This window comes from Diprion similis, chromosome 8 (genome assembly GCF_021155765.1).
Source record: "Diprion similis isolate iyDipSimi1 chromosome 8, iyDipSimi1.1, whole genome shotgun sequence".
Lineage (NCBI taxonomy): Eukaryota > Metazoa > Arthropoda > Insecta > Hymenoptera > Diprionidae > Diprion > Diprion similis.
Window position 1 is genome coordinate 19,480,599 of NC_060112.1, and position 16,170 is coordinate 19,496,768.

Genomic DNA, 16,170 nt, shown 5'->3' on the forward strand with positions numbered 1-16,170 from the left:
ATTGAAGAAAAATAACGAAGTACTCAAGCTTCTTCGGCTGCTTCTTTGTGTTGGAAATGATCTCCTCAGATGATGTAATTGAACAATTGCTGACTTATAAAGAATATCATGGAAGTTGCTATATGCCCATAAATCTCACGAGTGTCCATAGAAGCCAGAAAATAATTCCACATAGCACTGATATCAAAGTGTAGTGAGCTAGTCGTAATCTGGAAACAAAAATTCAGAATGTCAAGTCGTATAATTCATGAAGGTATAATCTTTGGAACACATGGGTCGTAAATTATAATAAAGTCTGAATAAAATATCAATGATAACAATGAATATTAATTGGATACATATATCGCATTATAAGACATTCGATTATTAACTGAATCATATCAAATTGAAATATGTAATCATACTGTTTTACTTTGATTCTGCAGCATAAGGCAAATACAGTACATCAGTGCATTCTTAAAGGTAGTCCTGCAGGCGTGTCGATACAAATATCGATTTATGAAAATTGGAAACGATTAAACGAACCTTGCATATCTAACAACTGCTTTAGGTCCAGTGTGTAATGGGTCTTTCACAATGTAAACACGTAAACCACGAATGAAATGGTAATTGTATTCACTCCAGCTGAACTTATCCATGTTCAACTCAAACTGGTTCTGATCGGCGGGGCTCAGTTTCGCCGACAGTCTCAAAACACCGTTGTTATTGAAGCGCCATTGTTGCGTCGCGAAATACGAAATCACGGCGCTGAATTTGTGGATCTTCTTGTAAGCTTTCCATAACCTGTGAAGAAGCAACACCACTCATTAAGGCTCCTGCAAACTTTGGATGTAAGGATGAAATATCTCAGGCTGATGAAAGATCTGTACATCGTACAGGGATTATAAATTAATCGTCACGCGATAAAAGAGTAATTCAATTATACTTACATGGGCTCACGACCCACAATGCGAGCCACACTGTCTACAATGAGAGCGGGAAGAAGGTGGAGAAAAATTGCGTACATCTTGTGAACCCATTCATACTTGTTAAGTTTGAAGCAGTAATACCATATACAAAGCATGCTTGGAATTTGCAGTCCAAAATCTTCTATCTGTTGCATGAATTTACCCCACGTGATAGGTTTCTGGCAGGATGATACAACGTTGTAGATCGGAGGTTCATCAATCTCCGGATTCTTTGAACTATCTGCGTTATTGATATTCGAGTTTCTGAAACAGAATAATTCACCCTACGTTGATTTCGGACGTTTACACTGAGGATTCCATACCCTTCAAGTAAGAGGGCAGCGCAATCTTACCGAGCTTCGGCGAGATCCCATGCAGCGACAATGACATTGTTGATTACGTAGTCTGCGGGAATCAAATCGGCGATCATGTCCGGGTCACAGTGAAGAGTCCGCAATAATCCAACTGCAGCCCCAACCACTATTCCGGTGGCACCGTAGACGTTGTTGATCCAACCAGCGACGGGTTCCTTAGAAGTCGCGATTACTATGGAAGGTCTGACCACGCAGACCGGCAGACGGTGGTCGTTCCGACGAATGACATCTTCGGCGACCGCTTTGGAGAAGGCGTACGTATTCGGATACTTACCCAAGAGTCTGTTAGTTCGCAAGCAATCACGAACAGATTGAGGTGAATGAAGTTAGTGAAATTTTGTAGACATTTTTTGTGAGATGAACTTGTATTATTCTGTAATATGTTGGTCTGAGGCTTCGCGCTCGACGAAGTCAGGAGTCAAGAAGCCTCTGGAGGAAATCGCGTCACTTACACCGGCGTGAGGTGTTGGAGGGGGGCGTCATCTAATATCTCCACGAGATTGAGTAATTTGTCCGAGTCGATCGGTGGTGGGTAGAATTTTTCATCGATGAACTCGCGAACGCAGTTCGAGTAGGCTGTTGAGATGTGGACGAATGCCTGCAGTCGGTGGAAGAGAAGGAACGAGAGTCAGAAATTGTAAAATTGGCGAAATCAGCGCTGCTGACCGTCGAGCATCGATCAACCCACTTTAAGATTTGGCATTTCCTTCGCGAGTCTCAGCATCTCCTTGGTGCCTCTGACGTTGATGTTGGTGGCGGTCCGTAAAGTTTCGTCAAACCTTACGGTGGCTGCACCGTGTATCACGACGTTCGTGGCTCGGAGCAGCTCCCTTTGCTCCGGCGCCAAACCCAAACCGATCTGCCCCACGTCGCCCTCGATCAATCTAACTTTTTGAGCAAATCCAGGCTTCTCTCTCTTCAGTCGGTCGAAAATCTGCAACATCTCTCACTTATAGTTGAAAGGTATCTCCAGGTTTGTTGGTTCAGTGGTGCAGTTATGATTAAATTTTTTGCATGCGTGAGGGTTGAGGCTAGAAGTAGTTCAACGTAACTCACCACGTCGTCGAAAAGTTCCTCAAATCTGTCTTCTGAGCTTTTTCCTTTCTTTGCTCGCAGGAGCAGAAATAACGTGTTTACGCCCGAGCATGACCTGTGAATTTTAGTACTCAGTCTCGACGGTCAATTTATGTTAATCCACAAATGTTTCAATCAGAAGTTGTTTCGTAGTACACTGAACTTGTTTTAGTTTGAAACTATTTCTCACCAAAGTACCACTTTTTCGTCCACGTGTGTACCGTACTGTCGTACGCGTGTAATATACTGAAAGCTAATAATGAGATGTAGACTGATATGAATTTAGAAACTTAAACCGGAATTTCGAATTCAAAGTCTGTACAGAAAACAGGAACAACACTATTTCCGCGACCAGTGAGGTGAATTAATTGTTCCCACATGGTAAATTGATATAGCATAGACACTGAGAAACCTACATGTGCCATTTAGAATTTGTAAGTTTACACCGCTAACTTCATGTATTGAATATGTCTTTCTGATGAATTCTTGTATAAGCATTCATGAGAATTACAACGACCAATTATTTCTAACAAAAATGCAGAGGACTGCCTAATAAAAAATGATAGAATAATCCATGCTGATAACCTAGCTTCGAAACGTATGATCAATGGTTAATATAAATGTCTTGTTCAACCCAGCTTGCAAAAGTAGTGACAATGAAGGGTTATCAAACGTTATTTTGAAAAGTTCAGCTGATTTTAGTTTCGAGGTTTCGAGCAGCCCTTCAACAGACTGTACAAAGATTCAAATTCCAATCTTGTAAGCAATTCAATTAGTCGCAAAATGCTTCCAGGACTAGTTCCATATTACTGGATACGGGTATGTTAGGAGAACATTGATGACAAAGAGGATTTTTTTTAAATTTGATGAAGAAATGTCACCCAGCCAATATTTTCTTTCTTTCTTTTCTGCAATATAGAAGTTTGTCAGATGAAAGGCTCGTTAAAAATGTCACTTTCAAATGGCAAATCTCAATGTATACATATTTCGAGAAGACCGGAGCAAAATGGCGCACTGAAGGCAAGAAAGTATGCTGTAAATTATGTTTATTCAAATGATACTAATCTATTCCTGTTAACTTACAATTGTCAACAAAAATATTTCACTTAACAAGGTGCAAAATGTTTCTAAAACTACCCAGAAAATTTTACCAGCCAATTCTTGACCGACTCCACTTTTCCCCGATCTCAAATTACAAGGGTGCCATTCGCATTCTACGTCACACTGTCTTCGGGCATTTTGTTCCCCCCGCACACTACACATTAACACGCAGTTTTTTAATTACCTATCGACGTTATGTGCCCTATTTCGTTCTCGCACCTCCCCCTCTCCTTCGTGCAATTTAAAGTGTGGTCATAATATGACGGATAATATTAATCATCCGATCAACAAACAAATAAATGTGCTTAAAAAAAGAGCGCTATGTGAAGCTACGAGTGTATTCTCTTAATGAAAGGTCGTGACAGTGAAGCTAACCCCCCTCCTGAGAGCGTGGCGTTACATTTGAATGGCGCCTAGGAGAACAATAACGGAATAGAAATAATACGAATAAGAGCTATAAATGTATAAGAAACTGAGCGAGTATTATACCTCAAAATTTTATTTTTCACTTTACGTAATACAGGCTTGACTTACCCGGCGGGAAACTACAAACTGGGTTAGATTTTTCGGACATTGGATAGTCGCTATAAACGGTGACGGATTATAATTTTATTCTTTGTAGATGGTGAAAATTTGGAGTCATGACTTACCGCAGTATTCTCTCTATCAAAAGCCTTCCTAAAAACCCGTTACCGCCAGTAAGCAAAACGTTGAGATTTGAGTAAAAACTGGAAACTTCACTGGGACCTGTGGCGAGATCGGATGCAGGATCTGACATCATGTCTCGTATATACGCAGCTTGCGACATTTGAACGTGTGATATCTAATGGATGAGAACAGAACAAGATTTACTAGTGTGGATCAATTTTTATTTTTTCCATGCGCTAGTGTTACACCCAAGTTTTGCACTCAATGGCCACACTATCGTTCACATCCACCTTAAGGGGGGGAATCATACTTATATTTGAAAGTTTTTTCAAAGAAAATAAAAACACTTAAATCAATTTGAATCTGAGGGCCCTATTATTCACAGTTTCAAGAACATTTCAGAATTTTTTCATCGAAATTGATAACAAAATAGCGATATGGCGCACATATGTAGCGAACGATCACGTTTTCAATTCGGTGTCACAGATTCCTGGGTCAGTTTTTATCCGATCGACTTGAAATTTCGACAAATATTTCAAACATGTTGATAGACTCAACGTCGTGGCTATATTTTTGAATTCCAATCCCAAAATTTTTTTACATAATTTTTTTCAGTAATATTATGGTCAAAAAATGTAATTTCTTTGTTCATAATCATATGCATTTGAAAAAAAGTTTTTTAACATTTGGGCTACGAGGTCGGACCCGAAAAGGTGTTTATAACTCAAAATAATTTTTCTATTTGTTACGCTAATGTTCTTGAAACTATAAGTAATAAAGCCTGTGAAATCAAATTGCCCAAGTATTTACATTTTCCTCAAAAAAGTTCCTGAAATGAGGGACGATTTTAGGCTGTGCAAGCTGTAACCCCCCCCCCCCCCCCCCCTCACTCCACCCATAAGTTAGAAAAAACTAATTCAAGACTTAGATCATTTTGCAACATATATTTTTCATTTAAAATATCAGCAGACTGTATAAAAAGTGCTACAATTACGAACAGCTGATTAAGCATCAAACATTTTGAGGCGCATTTTACTGTGATTACTTGAAACGAACGATCTTCAAAAGTGTCTTGAACGTCGTGAGTCCAACTTACACTGGTGAGATGCTCAAGTCACTCAAGTTGATTTTCACCCCAAATTCTCGTTTTTTCGCTGTTATCTCCGAAATGATCAACTTTACCGAAAAAATGTTCACGCAGTGCCTTATAGGGAAATAATTTCGTTATCAGAAAAAAACATCAGTGATTTTGTGAATTCAAACTCGTTATTCACTTTTGAACAATTTGATCTTCCTCGTGGATTTTTAAATACAGAACCAAGTACGTGGGAAACAAATCTTGATTATCAAAAATGTTTCGACACATTCAAAATGTTGAAAGTAGTTAATGATACCGCCGAAAGAGGAGTGGCACTCACTGAAAGTTTTAATGAAGGTTTGATTCTAACAAATTTCAGAGACAAAAAATTTTTCAAATTGTACAGAATCATCGCTCTCAGTATACATCGTGTATAAAATCACAATATCTTGATAAAAAACAAATTCAATGATTAATATCTAGTAGCTATTCTCATTAATAATGTATTGCTGTTACTACAATTTAGACATTTGTTATTTGTTTAAGTTTTTATTCGATTAATTGTTTATCATATATTACTTATATATATAAATTTGAATGTACTCGTAATTTTGATAGCTGAAACAGCTGGATCATATTTTCCAAGTTTCTTCAAATCCGAGCTTCGTTACTATAGGTGATTCATCTTTTCCCACTATCTCAATTTCGGAAAAGTGATATTGACTTGAAAATATGGTGATATGATATGCAATATAAATAATTTAAAACGTTTGATTCAGTAAACCATAAAAATTTTATGCTACAAACAAGTAAAAGTTCGATATCTCACGAAATATTAATCTGAGCATTCAAGTCTAGAGGACCTTTTTTGTAGAAAATTAAATTTCCAACAAAATTTTTTTTTACATTTTTTCGGTAAAGTTGATCATTTCGGAAATAACAGTGAAAAAACGAGAGTTCGTTTATGTATTACACCAGTGTAAGTTGAACTCACGACGTTCAAGGCATTATTGAAGATCGTTCAATTCTGCGTAAATTGCGACCAAGACCAATGTGATATCATAAAATTCCGCTGAGTTGTAGAGATTTGAAAAAAAAAACGCTTCGGTTCACGTGTATTTTATATGGGAAATCTTTTCACACCCTGGGCGAGTACTTAATATTAATATTAATGGCTATAACTTTTAGGGAATTTTTTGTTCGACATATCGAACAAATTTTAGATGGGGACTGTAAAAATAATAGTCGTTCAAAACAAATCACCCTAATGAATATATGTGACCGTTATGGGATTGTGATGGATATACCCAAACAGCAGCGGGGGAAGTCAATGGCGAGAGTACCTCTTGATTACCGAACCGTACTGCAAGAAGCTCCACGTACAACTGACGAGGGAAACCCGCCGAGTGGAAATGAAACCTCTCCGATACAGTCGCAACATCACAAAGTGGAAGAAGGGTAAGAGTACGGGAACAGCAAGGCGGTCCTTGAAAAAGTAACTTTTCAAATTTTGACCGGCTCGCCCTCCGAATTGGTACATAATTCAAAAATAATTCACCAATTTTTTCACATTTTTATTTCAACTATAATCGGTGTCCCAAAGAAGATGGGTGTCATTCAATCCTTCCCCGGGCGTATTAAATCTACCCAACGGATTTAGATGGTTTTGGAAATTTGGTGTAAGGGGGTTTCTTGGGTTGCTGATCACGAATCTGAATTCAAAATTTGAAAATTCGAAATGGCAGATGCAATTTGGTGAATCGAAATCCAAAGAGTCATTTAATTTTGATGAAACTCGGTACTCGGGGGATTTTGAGGTCGCTGATTACGAATATGAACCCGAAATTACAAAGTTCAGAATGGTGGATCCAATATGGCAATATCAAGTGACTTTTGGAGTTTTGTTTCACCATGTTGGATCTGTCACTTTGAATGTTCACTTTTGAATTCAGATTCGTAATCAGCGATCCAAAGAAAAAAACTCCGATACCAAATTTCATCTACATCCGTTCGGTGGATTCGACGTGCCCCTGAAAGGGTTGAATGTGGAAATTCACACTCTTGGGGGCACGGATTATGGTTGAGATAAAAGTCTGAAAAAATTAGGGAATTAATTTTGAATTACGTGGAGCCGATTTAAGGGGCAACTCGGTCGAAATTCAAAAATGACTATTCTGAGGACCACTCTAGGGGATACATATTATGTCTTAGGTGCAGATACTCGACAGTTATAGATATCATATACTTCCGCGGCAACAAGAGCTAAAGACCAGATAAAATTAAACATGAATTTGAACACGCGGCGCAAAAACTCGACGCCGTTGACGTACACTCGCACAGACGGCGCGCGGGCTTACTCATGGACGGACGAGCAAACTTTTACCGTCAACTACTGACTATCGGCACGAAGCCAAAATACGTGTTCCCTTGTTTTTACCATTTTTTCACCCTGCGATGTTTCGACTGTATCGGAAAGTGACACTCAGCGAGTTCTCTTCGTCGGACAACTTCATGGTTTTAGCGCAAGGCGTCATCGCTATGAATCCAACCGATTCCTATGGATCTTCGCATATGCGCACACAATTAATAGTCCCGGTCTGAATTCCATTAATTCTCTTGCATTGATCTCAAGTATTTTTCAAGATTTCATCGTTTATGTAATTAAATGTACACCATTAGTCAAAACATTACGATAGTCGCGTAAATGACTATTTTGAAGTTTCCCAGCATGCACCATGCCTGTGTTTATTGTAGATTCAAGAACCTGTAGAATGATTCTATATGAATAGGTCGATTGAACGGACATTTTTGATTGGGATTTACGCATTTCAGCGAGTGATTTGAATGACACACGAGCCAAAGACCACTCCGAATCAATTTAAACGAGTGTTACAGCTGAATCAGACTTTTAAATTTATGAAAATATAAACGATTGACGCCGTTATCCGGTTCCTTTGTGAGGCATTCTCAATATTTTTTTTTTGTACAAGAACGCTGATGTCACCATATGCGTGACACTTTCTTGTATTGAGAATAATGGCCACGTGATGTTATAACGAAGCAATTGTGGCGCGATTTACTTATTTGCATGTCCAAATTCCGCTGATAAATGTTCTCCAATAATAGAATTTAGTTGTAATAAAATTTATATTATAAATATGTTTACCGGCAATCGGTCAATTCATAACAAAGATTTTTCAAGTGAAAACCTGTTTAGTATTACGATATAAACTTTCGGAAGGAGAAAATTATTTATTTAATTGTCTTTCTTAGATTGAATATTGAATCTCTTTTAAAGTTTCGTTAATCGTAGTTTAGAGTCTTCTTGTTAAATAAAAAGGTTCGATATGCATCCCACACGCAAAACACAAAGTTTACGAGTGATAATCGGCCATTTGGCCAATCCATTCTGGATTTGCCTTTGTTGAAACCCAAATTTGAAGTGATTATTGTGCAATATGTATCAATGATGCCTGATTGTTAGTTCGGACAAAGTATGTTATGATTCACTTTTAACGCAGTCCTTTACAAGCTGTCATACCTGATTCACACGTGAATTTCTTGGACAAACAACGTGACTGCAGGCGAATTCGAATGCCATGATGTAAAGTTTTGTGATAATTAAGTCCAGTTAAAAAAAAACAAAAAACATTTGACCTGGAAACACAAATTATATTGCACTCGGGTATTGTTTTAAATCAAGATGATATTTTGCCGTTTCGGAATGCATGGATGCACGTAAAACAACTTATGTATATTCGATCATTCTAAAATCAGTGAAATAGCGTGATTTCAAGACTGATGCTTCCGTTTATGCATCACACAGGGGTATAATTATCACACTTTCACACATCGGGATAACGTTAGGTTATACAGGTTTCGTGATGCATCCGGAAATGAAATTCAGAGGGGCGATCACAAAATTTTTGCAACATGTTTAATTTTTTTTTTACAATGCATCGTTTAACTTTTATAGAAGGTTATTCTCCGTGTGTATGTGTTGAGTGTTTATTTTTTCAATTCATTTCATTGTCAGCTATCAATAAAAAAAATATTTCCGATACTGTAATCAATTATTTGCGAAGATATCAATTGTAGGCAAAGCGGCTTTCTTTCGTGCAGATAAATAAATGTAAATCGTATCAACAGATCTATTCATGACCGGTTGTTAATTGTCATGTATCGTATAGGTAATCAGACGTGAATCGTGACTGCTTTTATACACTGCAGAGCGTAGACACTGAGTTTTTATACTTCCAGGATTTCATCGTTCGTACAAAATGTCAGTAGAACTTCGTCATTTTCCATGAATTTCATACAGCAGTATGTGTATGCATTATCTCTGAAGAATCGTGAACCCTTTGTCACATTTAATCAATCTAAAATAACCATTTCAATCACCTTACGGTAGCCTAGAAGAGATTCCGCAATGACACGGGATGATACATTCGTAGCAGCCGAAATTTAATCGTTCAATCAAGAGTAGGTATTACGAAAATTTCTCTAGTTACATTTTAGAAAAATTCGTACATAATATGTATGCATAGCTACAAGTATCAATGATATAAACAATATGAAATCAGCACTCATTGTCAGCCACGTAAAAGAGTCCGATTCTCTTGGGCTTTGATAACAATTTTAAGATTATTTTGGCACGTTGAAATTCTCCTGTAGATAAATTGCGATCACCAGAAATTACCATAACCCAATAACTCGTAGTAACGACCATATCAGCCACAGCAAAATTCCGCAGATCGCTGTCAACAGGGTATAGTGAGCTATCTTGATCCTGGACAACGAAAAAATAGATAATTTATCAAATATTTAAAACAGGGATGACACATATAACGACAGACATAATGTATTGACGTAAAACTGTCAACAAACATCCGGAAATAACAATTCGATATTGGAGTGAAGAAATATCGTGAAAAATGATTCATACCTGGTGTATTTCGCTGCCGCTGCTGGTAAAGTGTCTAAAGGATCCTTCACAAGATATACACGGATACCACGAACGTGACTGTAAGTGTAATCTTCCCAGTTGAGGCCCGCCACGTTGAAGTCAAATACACTCTGATCGGCAGAACTTAGTTTATCCCACAGTCGTAAGACGCTGTTGTTACTAAACCGCCACTGTCGTAGCGTAAAATATCTGATCACAGTGCTGAACTTGTGAATCCTCTTGTACGCGTCCCACAACCTGTACCAAGTCAATGTGACAAATTGAACATCCAGAAAATTTTGTAACCGATATTCTCGTCTCGCGATTGTGATTTACTTATTGCATCGCGTTCATACGGTGAGTGCCACTAAACACACTACATCAGTTTGGTTTGCATGTATCAATTATATAAGAAAAATTGTCGTAGTCTTGAAAAAATCCTGTTATATTATCATTGTCAACCATTGATACGTAAATAATTCGTGATTGTCTTATACTGTAAATTTCTTACACAGGTTTTCGTCCGGTGAGTCTAGCCAAACTGTCCACAATGATAGCAGGAAGAAGGTGACAAAAAACCACGTAAATGTTGTGCAGCCAACTATACTTATTAAGTCTCAAGAAGCGAATCCATACGGTCACCAGGGATGGTATTTCCAGTCCCAATTTACTAGTATGTTTCATAAATTGTCCCCAGGTAATGGGTTTCTGGCAGGATGAAACGGAGTTATAAATCGGCACCTCTTCCGTCTCCGGGACCATGACGTTAACCTCATTGTCGACGTTGATACATCTGAAACAACAGTGAAGCCCATTCAGTGAACATTTTACTTACTCGAAGTGGACAGACGATAAGAAGTCTTACCGAGTTTTGGCGATATCCCAGGCCGCAACAATGATAGTGTTGACGACGTAGTCTGCAGGAATCATGTCGGCGACCAGTTCCGGGTCGCAGTGCAAAGTATGCAGCAGCCCGACGGCAACAGCGAGTACAATTCCGGTAGCACCATAAACGTTGTTTATCCAACCAGGCACAGGTTCCTTCGCCGTGGCAATTACTATCGACGGTCTTACCATGCATACTGGTAGAGTATGACAGCTACGGCGAACACTATGCTCGGCAATTACCTTAGTGTAAGCGTAGGTATTCGGCCATTTGCCCAGGAGTCTGCAACGTTTATTAATCAGCAACACACCAAGGTTAAACTAGAGTAGAATCGGTGAATTTTGTGGTCTGTTTGTACTAGCGCAACAATGGTATCAATCCATATCAATGATAATTTCGTTTCGCAAACTAATTTGAGAACCAAGGTGCATTTTAAGCTAGAAAATCACATCGCTTACACGGGAACCAAGTGCTCCAGGGAAGCGTCGTCCAGTATGTCCAACAACTTGAGTAGTTTATCCCCATCTATTGGTGTTGGATAAAATTTTTCTTCGACCACTTCTTGAACACAATTTGAGTAAGCAGTTGAGACGTGAACAAATGCCTGAAGCAGGTCAACGGAAAATTATAGAGCAGGATGGAGCGATGTTTTTTAATGATATTTACTTCGTGACTATCGGAAAAATATGAAATTTTTCTAGAGAAACTATTTGTATTCAAGTTAAACCAGTTTCTGGAATATTCAGTACCACCTTAATGGATATATTGCATACCGACCTTAAGATTCTCCATTTCCTGTGCGAGCGATAAGAGTTCGTTGGTCCCCCTTACGTTGATGTTGACGGCGACTCGCAAACTTTCGTCGAATCGCACAGTGGCTGCAGCGTGTATCACGATGTGGGTAGTTCGAAGCAACTCTCTGTGCTCTTTAGACAAACCCAGGCCAACTTGTGCTATATCGCCAACGATCAGCACAACCTTTCGTGAATATCCAGGCTGTTCTTTTCTCAGCCGATCGAACATCTGTAAATATGAAATCTTGTCGATTGTGATCTCAGTCCTTTTATTTTTTTTTCTGAAATTTTATAGGCAAAATCTTGACGAAACTCACAGTGTCTTCAAAAAGCAGCCTGAGTCTCTCCTCGGGACTCTTTCCTTTTTTCGCTCGCAGGAGTACGAACAAAGTTTTTACATCCGGACAGGACCTAGAAATTTTTTCTCAATCATTAGCAACGAGTGTGCTAATTGGTTCATATCGCAAAACACTTCTTTTACCCAGCCCAGTACGTACAACGAAACAATTGTTCGATATTTATCAGTAATACTAGGAGATTGCGCTTTGAGGATGAACGATAAGCAGATACCTATGCTGTTCGATCAAGATCTAAATTATGTTTTTACAACTCGTCGTGTCTGCAATTATTGACAAGAGTTCCAAAGTTCCAAAGTAAACGTGACACACGAACTACAACATAATTCAATAGATGCAAAGGTGTCGTTGACAAGTCCTAATACATATTTAGTATTTACTTATTGTTATTCATTGTCGGTATTCAAAACAGTCTTGCATCATGCTTTGAATTTTTATATAAAGAAAATTCCAGCTGAACTAACCCACGATTGAGCTGATGCGTTCAGATTCAGATATCTGCTTGTGTGTGTGTTTTTATTTTATTTTGGAAACTAAAAAAAATGTGAAAAAAATATTAAGCAGCCACAACGACTTTCTAATTATGGTAGATATGACTTATTTTTGACCCAAAATCTGTGGAAAAAATTGCAGAATTTTAAAAATGGTATCTTTTTAGTTATCCCTTTTTTACACAAAAACGATCGTCGCGCCACCTGCAGAAGTAGCGAGAAAATTCTTGAAAAAAATTGGGCTTCTTTTAAAGTGGAATCAATACGAGAAAAAAAGTTATGCAAGGATCTGATGACGTGAGGCAAATGACTCCTCGATTTCACCTGGAATGCCCCATATATGTATGTATTTTTTTTTGGAATCCTATTGGCCTTCATGTTAAATCAAAGGATTTGGAGCTATGATTTGTTTTCAAATCACTTTGTTTAAACGATGAGATTTTTCAAGAGGATGTAGCGCAAAATCTTGAGGTTTAACAATAAAATACTCAGTTCGGTTGGAAGTTTGATAAAACATGTAGTGAAATAGTCAACAACCTTCATGTAAGTGATTTTTATTCTCAAAACGGAAAACAGTTGTTTTTTCGTTAAGTACGTTATGATTGATTCAGCACGAATTTTTATCATCGAAAGATGCATTCGTTAGGTAAATTTCAGTACCCAGGACATTATGCCTCAACTTGTTGCTGAAGTGTGAGAACGATATTAAGTCCAGTTGAGAAAGTTATTGGGATTCGGATCTCTATAATATTTCGTGAAAAAATTAATAAATCGTCTCGGATGACGTAAAAAATGTTATTCTCATTGAATTTATCTAGTAAGACTTAAAAATGTTTTCAATGGTTGCCAGATGATTCTCGAATTTTCTAGATGATACTAGAACATTTTCAATAGTTACCCGAGTTTTTTGGAGACCTTTTTTACGTCATCCGAGGGACCTTTTCGTGTAAAAAATCCGGGCCCAATTAGTGACGTACTTGACGAAAAATCTATTTTTTTATTTTAGGAGTAAAAAAATCATTCTTGGCAAGGTTATAGATTTTTTCACCATTTTCTTTTTCAAACTCCAAATCAAACTAATTTGAGTCTATGAAATTTCATTGTCAGAGCCCACATTTTTGCGCTACATCCTCTTGAAAAATGTCATGTTCGGAATCACTCAAAATCGATAGATTTAAAAAATCTGAAATAAATTCAGTCTTCTTGTCGGCTAACAGAATTCCGTAAAAAAAAAAATTAAAACTGCATCTGAACAGATGAAGTCGAGCGTAGGTCGTGTTCAGCTACAATGCCCAATAAGCAGTGCAGTATAAATTTAATCGCACTTCATAGCCGTTTGATTCTGAGAAGAGATCAGACTATTTTCGTTAGGCAATGATAATTTGCGCGATAATTGCTCACCGTAATATTTTTTCTATCAAGAGGCTTCCCAAAAAACCGACACCTCCTGTAACCAGGACATTACGATTGGCGTAAAAACTTGCAACTTCTTGCAGACCTGAGTTGTCTGGCGCAGGGTCTGCCATCATGTCCTGAATATACGTAGCTTGGGACATTTTCGAGGAGAATATTCAACAAACTGAAACAGAAAATCGTCAACGTCGTCAAATGCAAAATGTAAAGCTCTGAGTCCGAAAGCGGATAAAAATGAATTTTAATACATTCACTGATAGTTAAAAAAATATATACTGCAGGTATCGGTGACCGTGGTGATCTTCATCACCGGCAAGCAAGCTAAGAGAAGTTAATTCTCGAACTCCTTAAAGTACGACCGCTGATCTGTACAAAATATCTAAATTGATCCAAATTAATTAATAACATTTCCAAAACGTGGATCACTATTCCCGTAACTCAGAGTTGTAATATATGCATAAGCTTCCATTTACGGAATACCCTCCACTTTTCTGGCAGGTTTTACAGACCTTGGTAAATTGTTATTTTCCCTTATAATATGATTTCGTAAGACTCAAGACAGATAAGTGCGCAGTGATGAAGCTGCTATTTAAAAAAATCAATATTCAATATCGAATTCCGGATTTCTGCCCAATTTTAAGTGCCCTGAGTTTGTCCCGACGTTCCAAGAAGTTCAAAAATGTTTTGTCTCCAAAGTTTAACCTAAGATTCAGTAATTTTTAAAGACCAAATCTATGAATCACTAAATACTAAAATATAATGTAATATTATCCAATATTGCATTACCAATTGGAAGTGAGGAAATAATTATTTGTCTTCAAACACTATTTTGGAGTCTCTTGGTACCACTGATTACCGTAAAGAACCCGAGAAGTGCCACAGAGCAAACTTTGGCGCTGGTGCTACAAGTCAATAGCAGTTCATGTTCAAACCAACAATGCTCTACGATGATCCACCTGAAACTAAGACTAAAAGCAAACAAGCTCTCCTTGACTTCCTGCAGTAATTTATTATTCTTCGGAGAAGGGGGGCTAAGGAGTCAGTAAGACTTGGACTTAATGCCTGAAAATAAATGAGTCTGTTCAATGCCTGCCACCACTGGATTATTGAATAATTAATTGCATATGCAATAAATTATTTCAGCGCTATGCACTTCAGGATACAAAGGTGAAACCTCGATTGTTTAAAGCATTTACATTTCTGGGAGGTATAGCAAAACCAATGAATAGTTTTAGATAATTATTGAAATGCTTGGGGTAATTTCACAAACCTCCGAAAGGCTTGAAACCTCTATCTGCAGACATGATCCGTAATTCGATTCGATATCCCTTCAACTCGTTTTCTGACAGTATTGAAGAATATTGGCGTCATTTGAAAAACCATATTCTAAATTCTAATATACTCGAGAGGCGGTATTCTTGTGGTTTTTGAGATGCATGACAAAGGTCATGTGAGATCTTGAGATACCTAATTATCTAAAAATGTCAAAGGTTTGAGTATACTGCCCTGGAAGTTGAGTGAAGTTGGTTTTTACAAACGTCGAGGCCGGCGCATTTCAAGCGGGTCGCGGTCATATTGAAGGTAATTAAAATTTCAGTTGAAATGATTAAGTTGTTCTAAACCTAATTCCTGTTGTCTATTTTCGGCTGCACTACTCGTGAAGTGGAATTATATATGCGCTGCCCTCTGAAGTTGATTCAATCTGCAATACCTCGATGCGCGCAGAGCCGTTTCACAATTATTCGTCAATATTCTATCTGTTGGCCTATAACCGTACGATATCGAAATAATTTACCTCTGCGCGAATTCATGCAAGTATAATGACCCAACATATAGCGAGACCAAGGAGTTGATTTTCCGGTGGCGAAACGCAATTCCGATGCACTTTGATCCGCCATACGTTAATCCGCTAATTTAGCGCATTAGCTACGTTTTTTTTTTTTTTGCGGCCTTTTCTTTACCTTTACACTCTCTGACGCATAGAATCGAACTCGCATTTTGTTTCGAATTAAAAAAAAGGAAGTCGGAAGCGAAAGGCATTGATGAAGGTTACTGCACATACA

The 16,170-nt window shown here is 37.9% G+C and overlaps 2 protein-coding genes across 4 annotated transcripts; both read right to left on the reverse strand.

Moving 5' to 3' along the window:
* LOC124408842 (fatty acyl-CoA reductase wat-like) lies at nucleotides 1-6,593 on the reverse strand. Its single transcript, XM_046886086.1, has 9 exons — nucleotides 6,530-6,593; nucleotides 4,147-4,319; nucleotides 2,378-2,471; nucleotides 2,010-2,255; nucleotides 1,774-1,919; nucleotides 1,301-1,603; nucleotides 930-1,211; nucleotides 526-783; nucleotides 1-209 (listed from the first exon to the last, which is right to left on the reverse strand). The coding sequence occupies exons 2-9, from the start codon at nucleotides 4,302-4,304 to the stop codon at nucleotides 119-121; spliced, it is 1,578 nt and encodes a 525-aa protein (XP_046742042.1). The 5' UTR covers nucleotides 4,305-4,319; nucleotides 6,530-6,593; the 3' UTR covers nucleotides 1-118.
* Nucleotides 6,594-9,442: 2,849 nt separating this feature from the next.
* LOC124408843 (fatty acyl-CoA reductase wat-like) lies at nucleotides 9,443-15,251 on the reverse strand. Of its 3 annotated transcripts, none has more exons than XM_046886088.1 (9): nucleotides 14,919-15,251; nucleotides 14,096-14,273; nucleotides 12,165-12,258; nucleotides 11,831-12,076; nucleotides 11,512-11,657; nucleotides 11,033-11,335; nucleotides 10,679-10,960; nucleotides 10,168-10,425; nucleotides 9,443-10,011 (listed from the first exon to the last, which is right to left on the reverse strand). In XM_046886088.1, the coding sequence occupies exons 2-9, from the start codon at nucleotides 14,248-14,250 to the stop codon at nucleotides 9,918-9,920; spliced, it is 1,578 nt and encodes a 525-aa protein (XP_046742044.1). In that variant the 5' UTR covers nucleotides 14,251-14,273; nucleotides 14,919-15,251; the 3' UTR covers nucleotides 9,443-9,917. The 3 variants fall into 3 exon arrangements, with proteins under 3 accessions (XP_046742044.1, XP_046742043.1, XP_046742045.1); XM_046886087.1 differs by having other exon boundaries at nucleotides 14,894-15,251; XM_046886089.1 differs by lacking the exon at nucleotides 14,919-15,251 and adding an exon at nucleotides 14,384-14,401.
* Nucleotides 15,252-16,170: the final 919 nt, after the last annotated feature.

What these genes read in the sequence shown, in the direction of transcription:
- LOC124408842 (XM_046886086.1), bottom strand. Translation starts at nt 4,304, where the DNA reads ATGTCGCAAGCTGCGTATATACGAGACATGATGTCAGATCCTGCATCC. An exon ending in AGGAACTTTTCGACGACGTG is followed by an intron (nt 2,256 to 2,377) that starts GTGAGTTACGTT and finishes GAGATGTTGCAG; the next exon opens with ATTTTCGACCGACTGAAGAG. An exon ending in TGGGATCTCGCCGAAGCTCG is followed by an intron (nt 1,212 to 1,300) that starts GTAAGATTGCGC and finishes ATTCTGTTTCAG; the next exon opens with AAACTCGAATATCAATAACG.
- LOC124408843 (XM_046886088.1), bottom strand. Translation starts at nt 14,250, where the DNA reads ATGTCCCAAGCTACGTATATTCAGGACATGATGGCAGACCCTGCGCCA. An exon ending in AGGAAATGGAGAATCTTAAG is followed by an intron (nt 11,658 to 11,830) that starts GTCGGTATGCAA and finishes GACCTGCTTCAG; the next exon opens with GCATTTGTTCACGTCTCAAC. An exon ending in TGGGATATCGCCAAAACTCG is followed by an intron (nt 10,961 to 11,032) that starts GTAAGACTTCTT and finishes CTGTTGTTTCAG; the next exon opens with ATGTATCAACGTCGACAATG.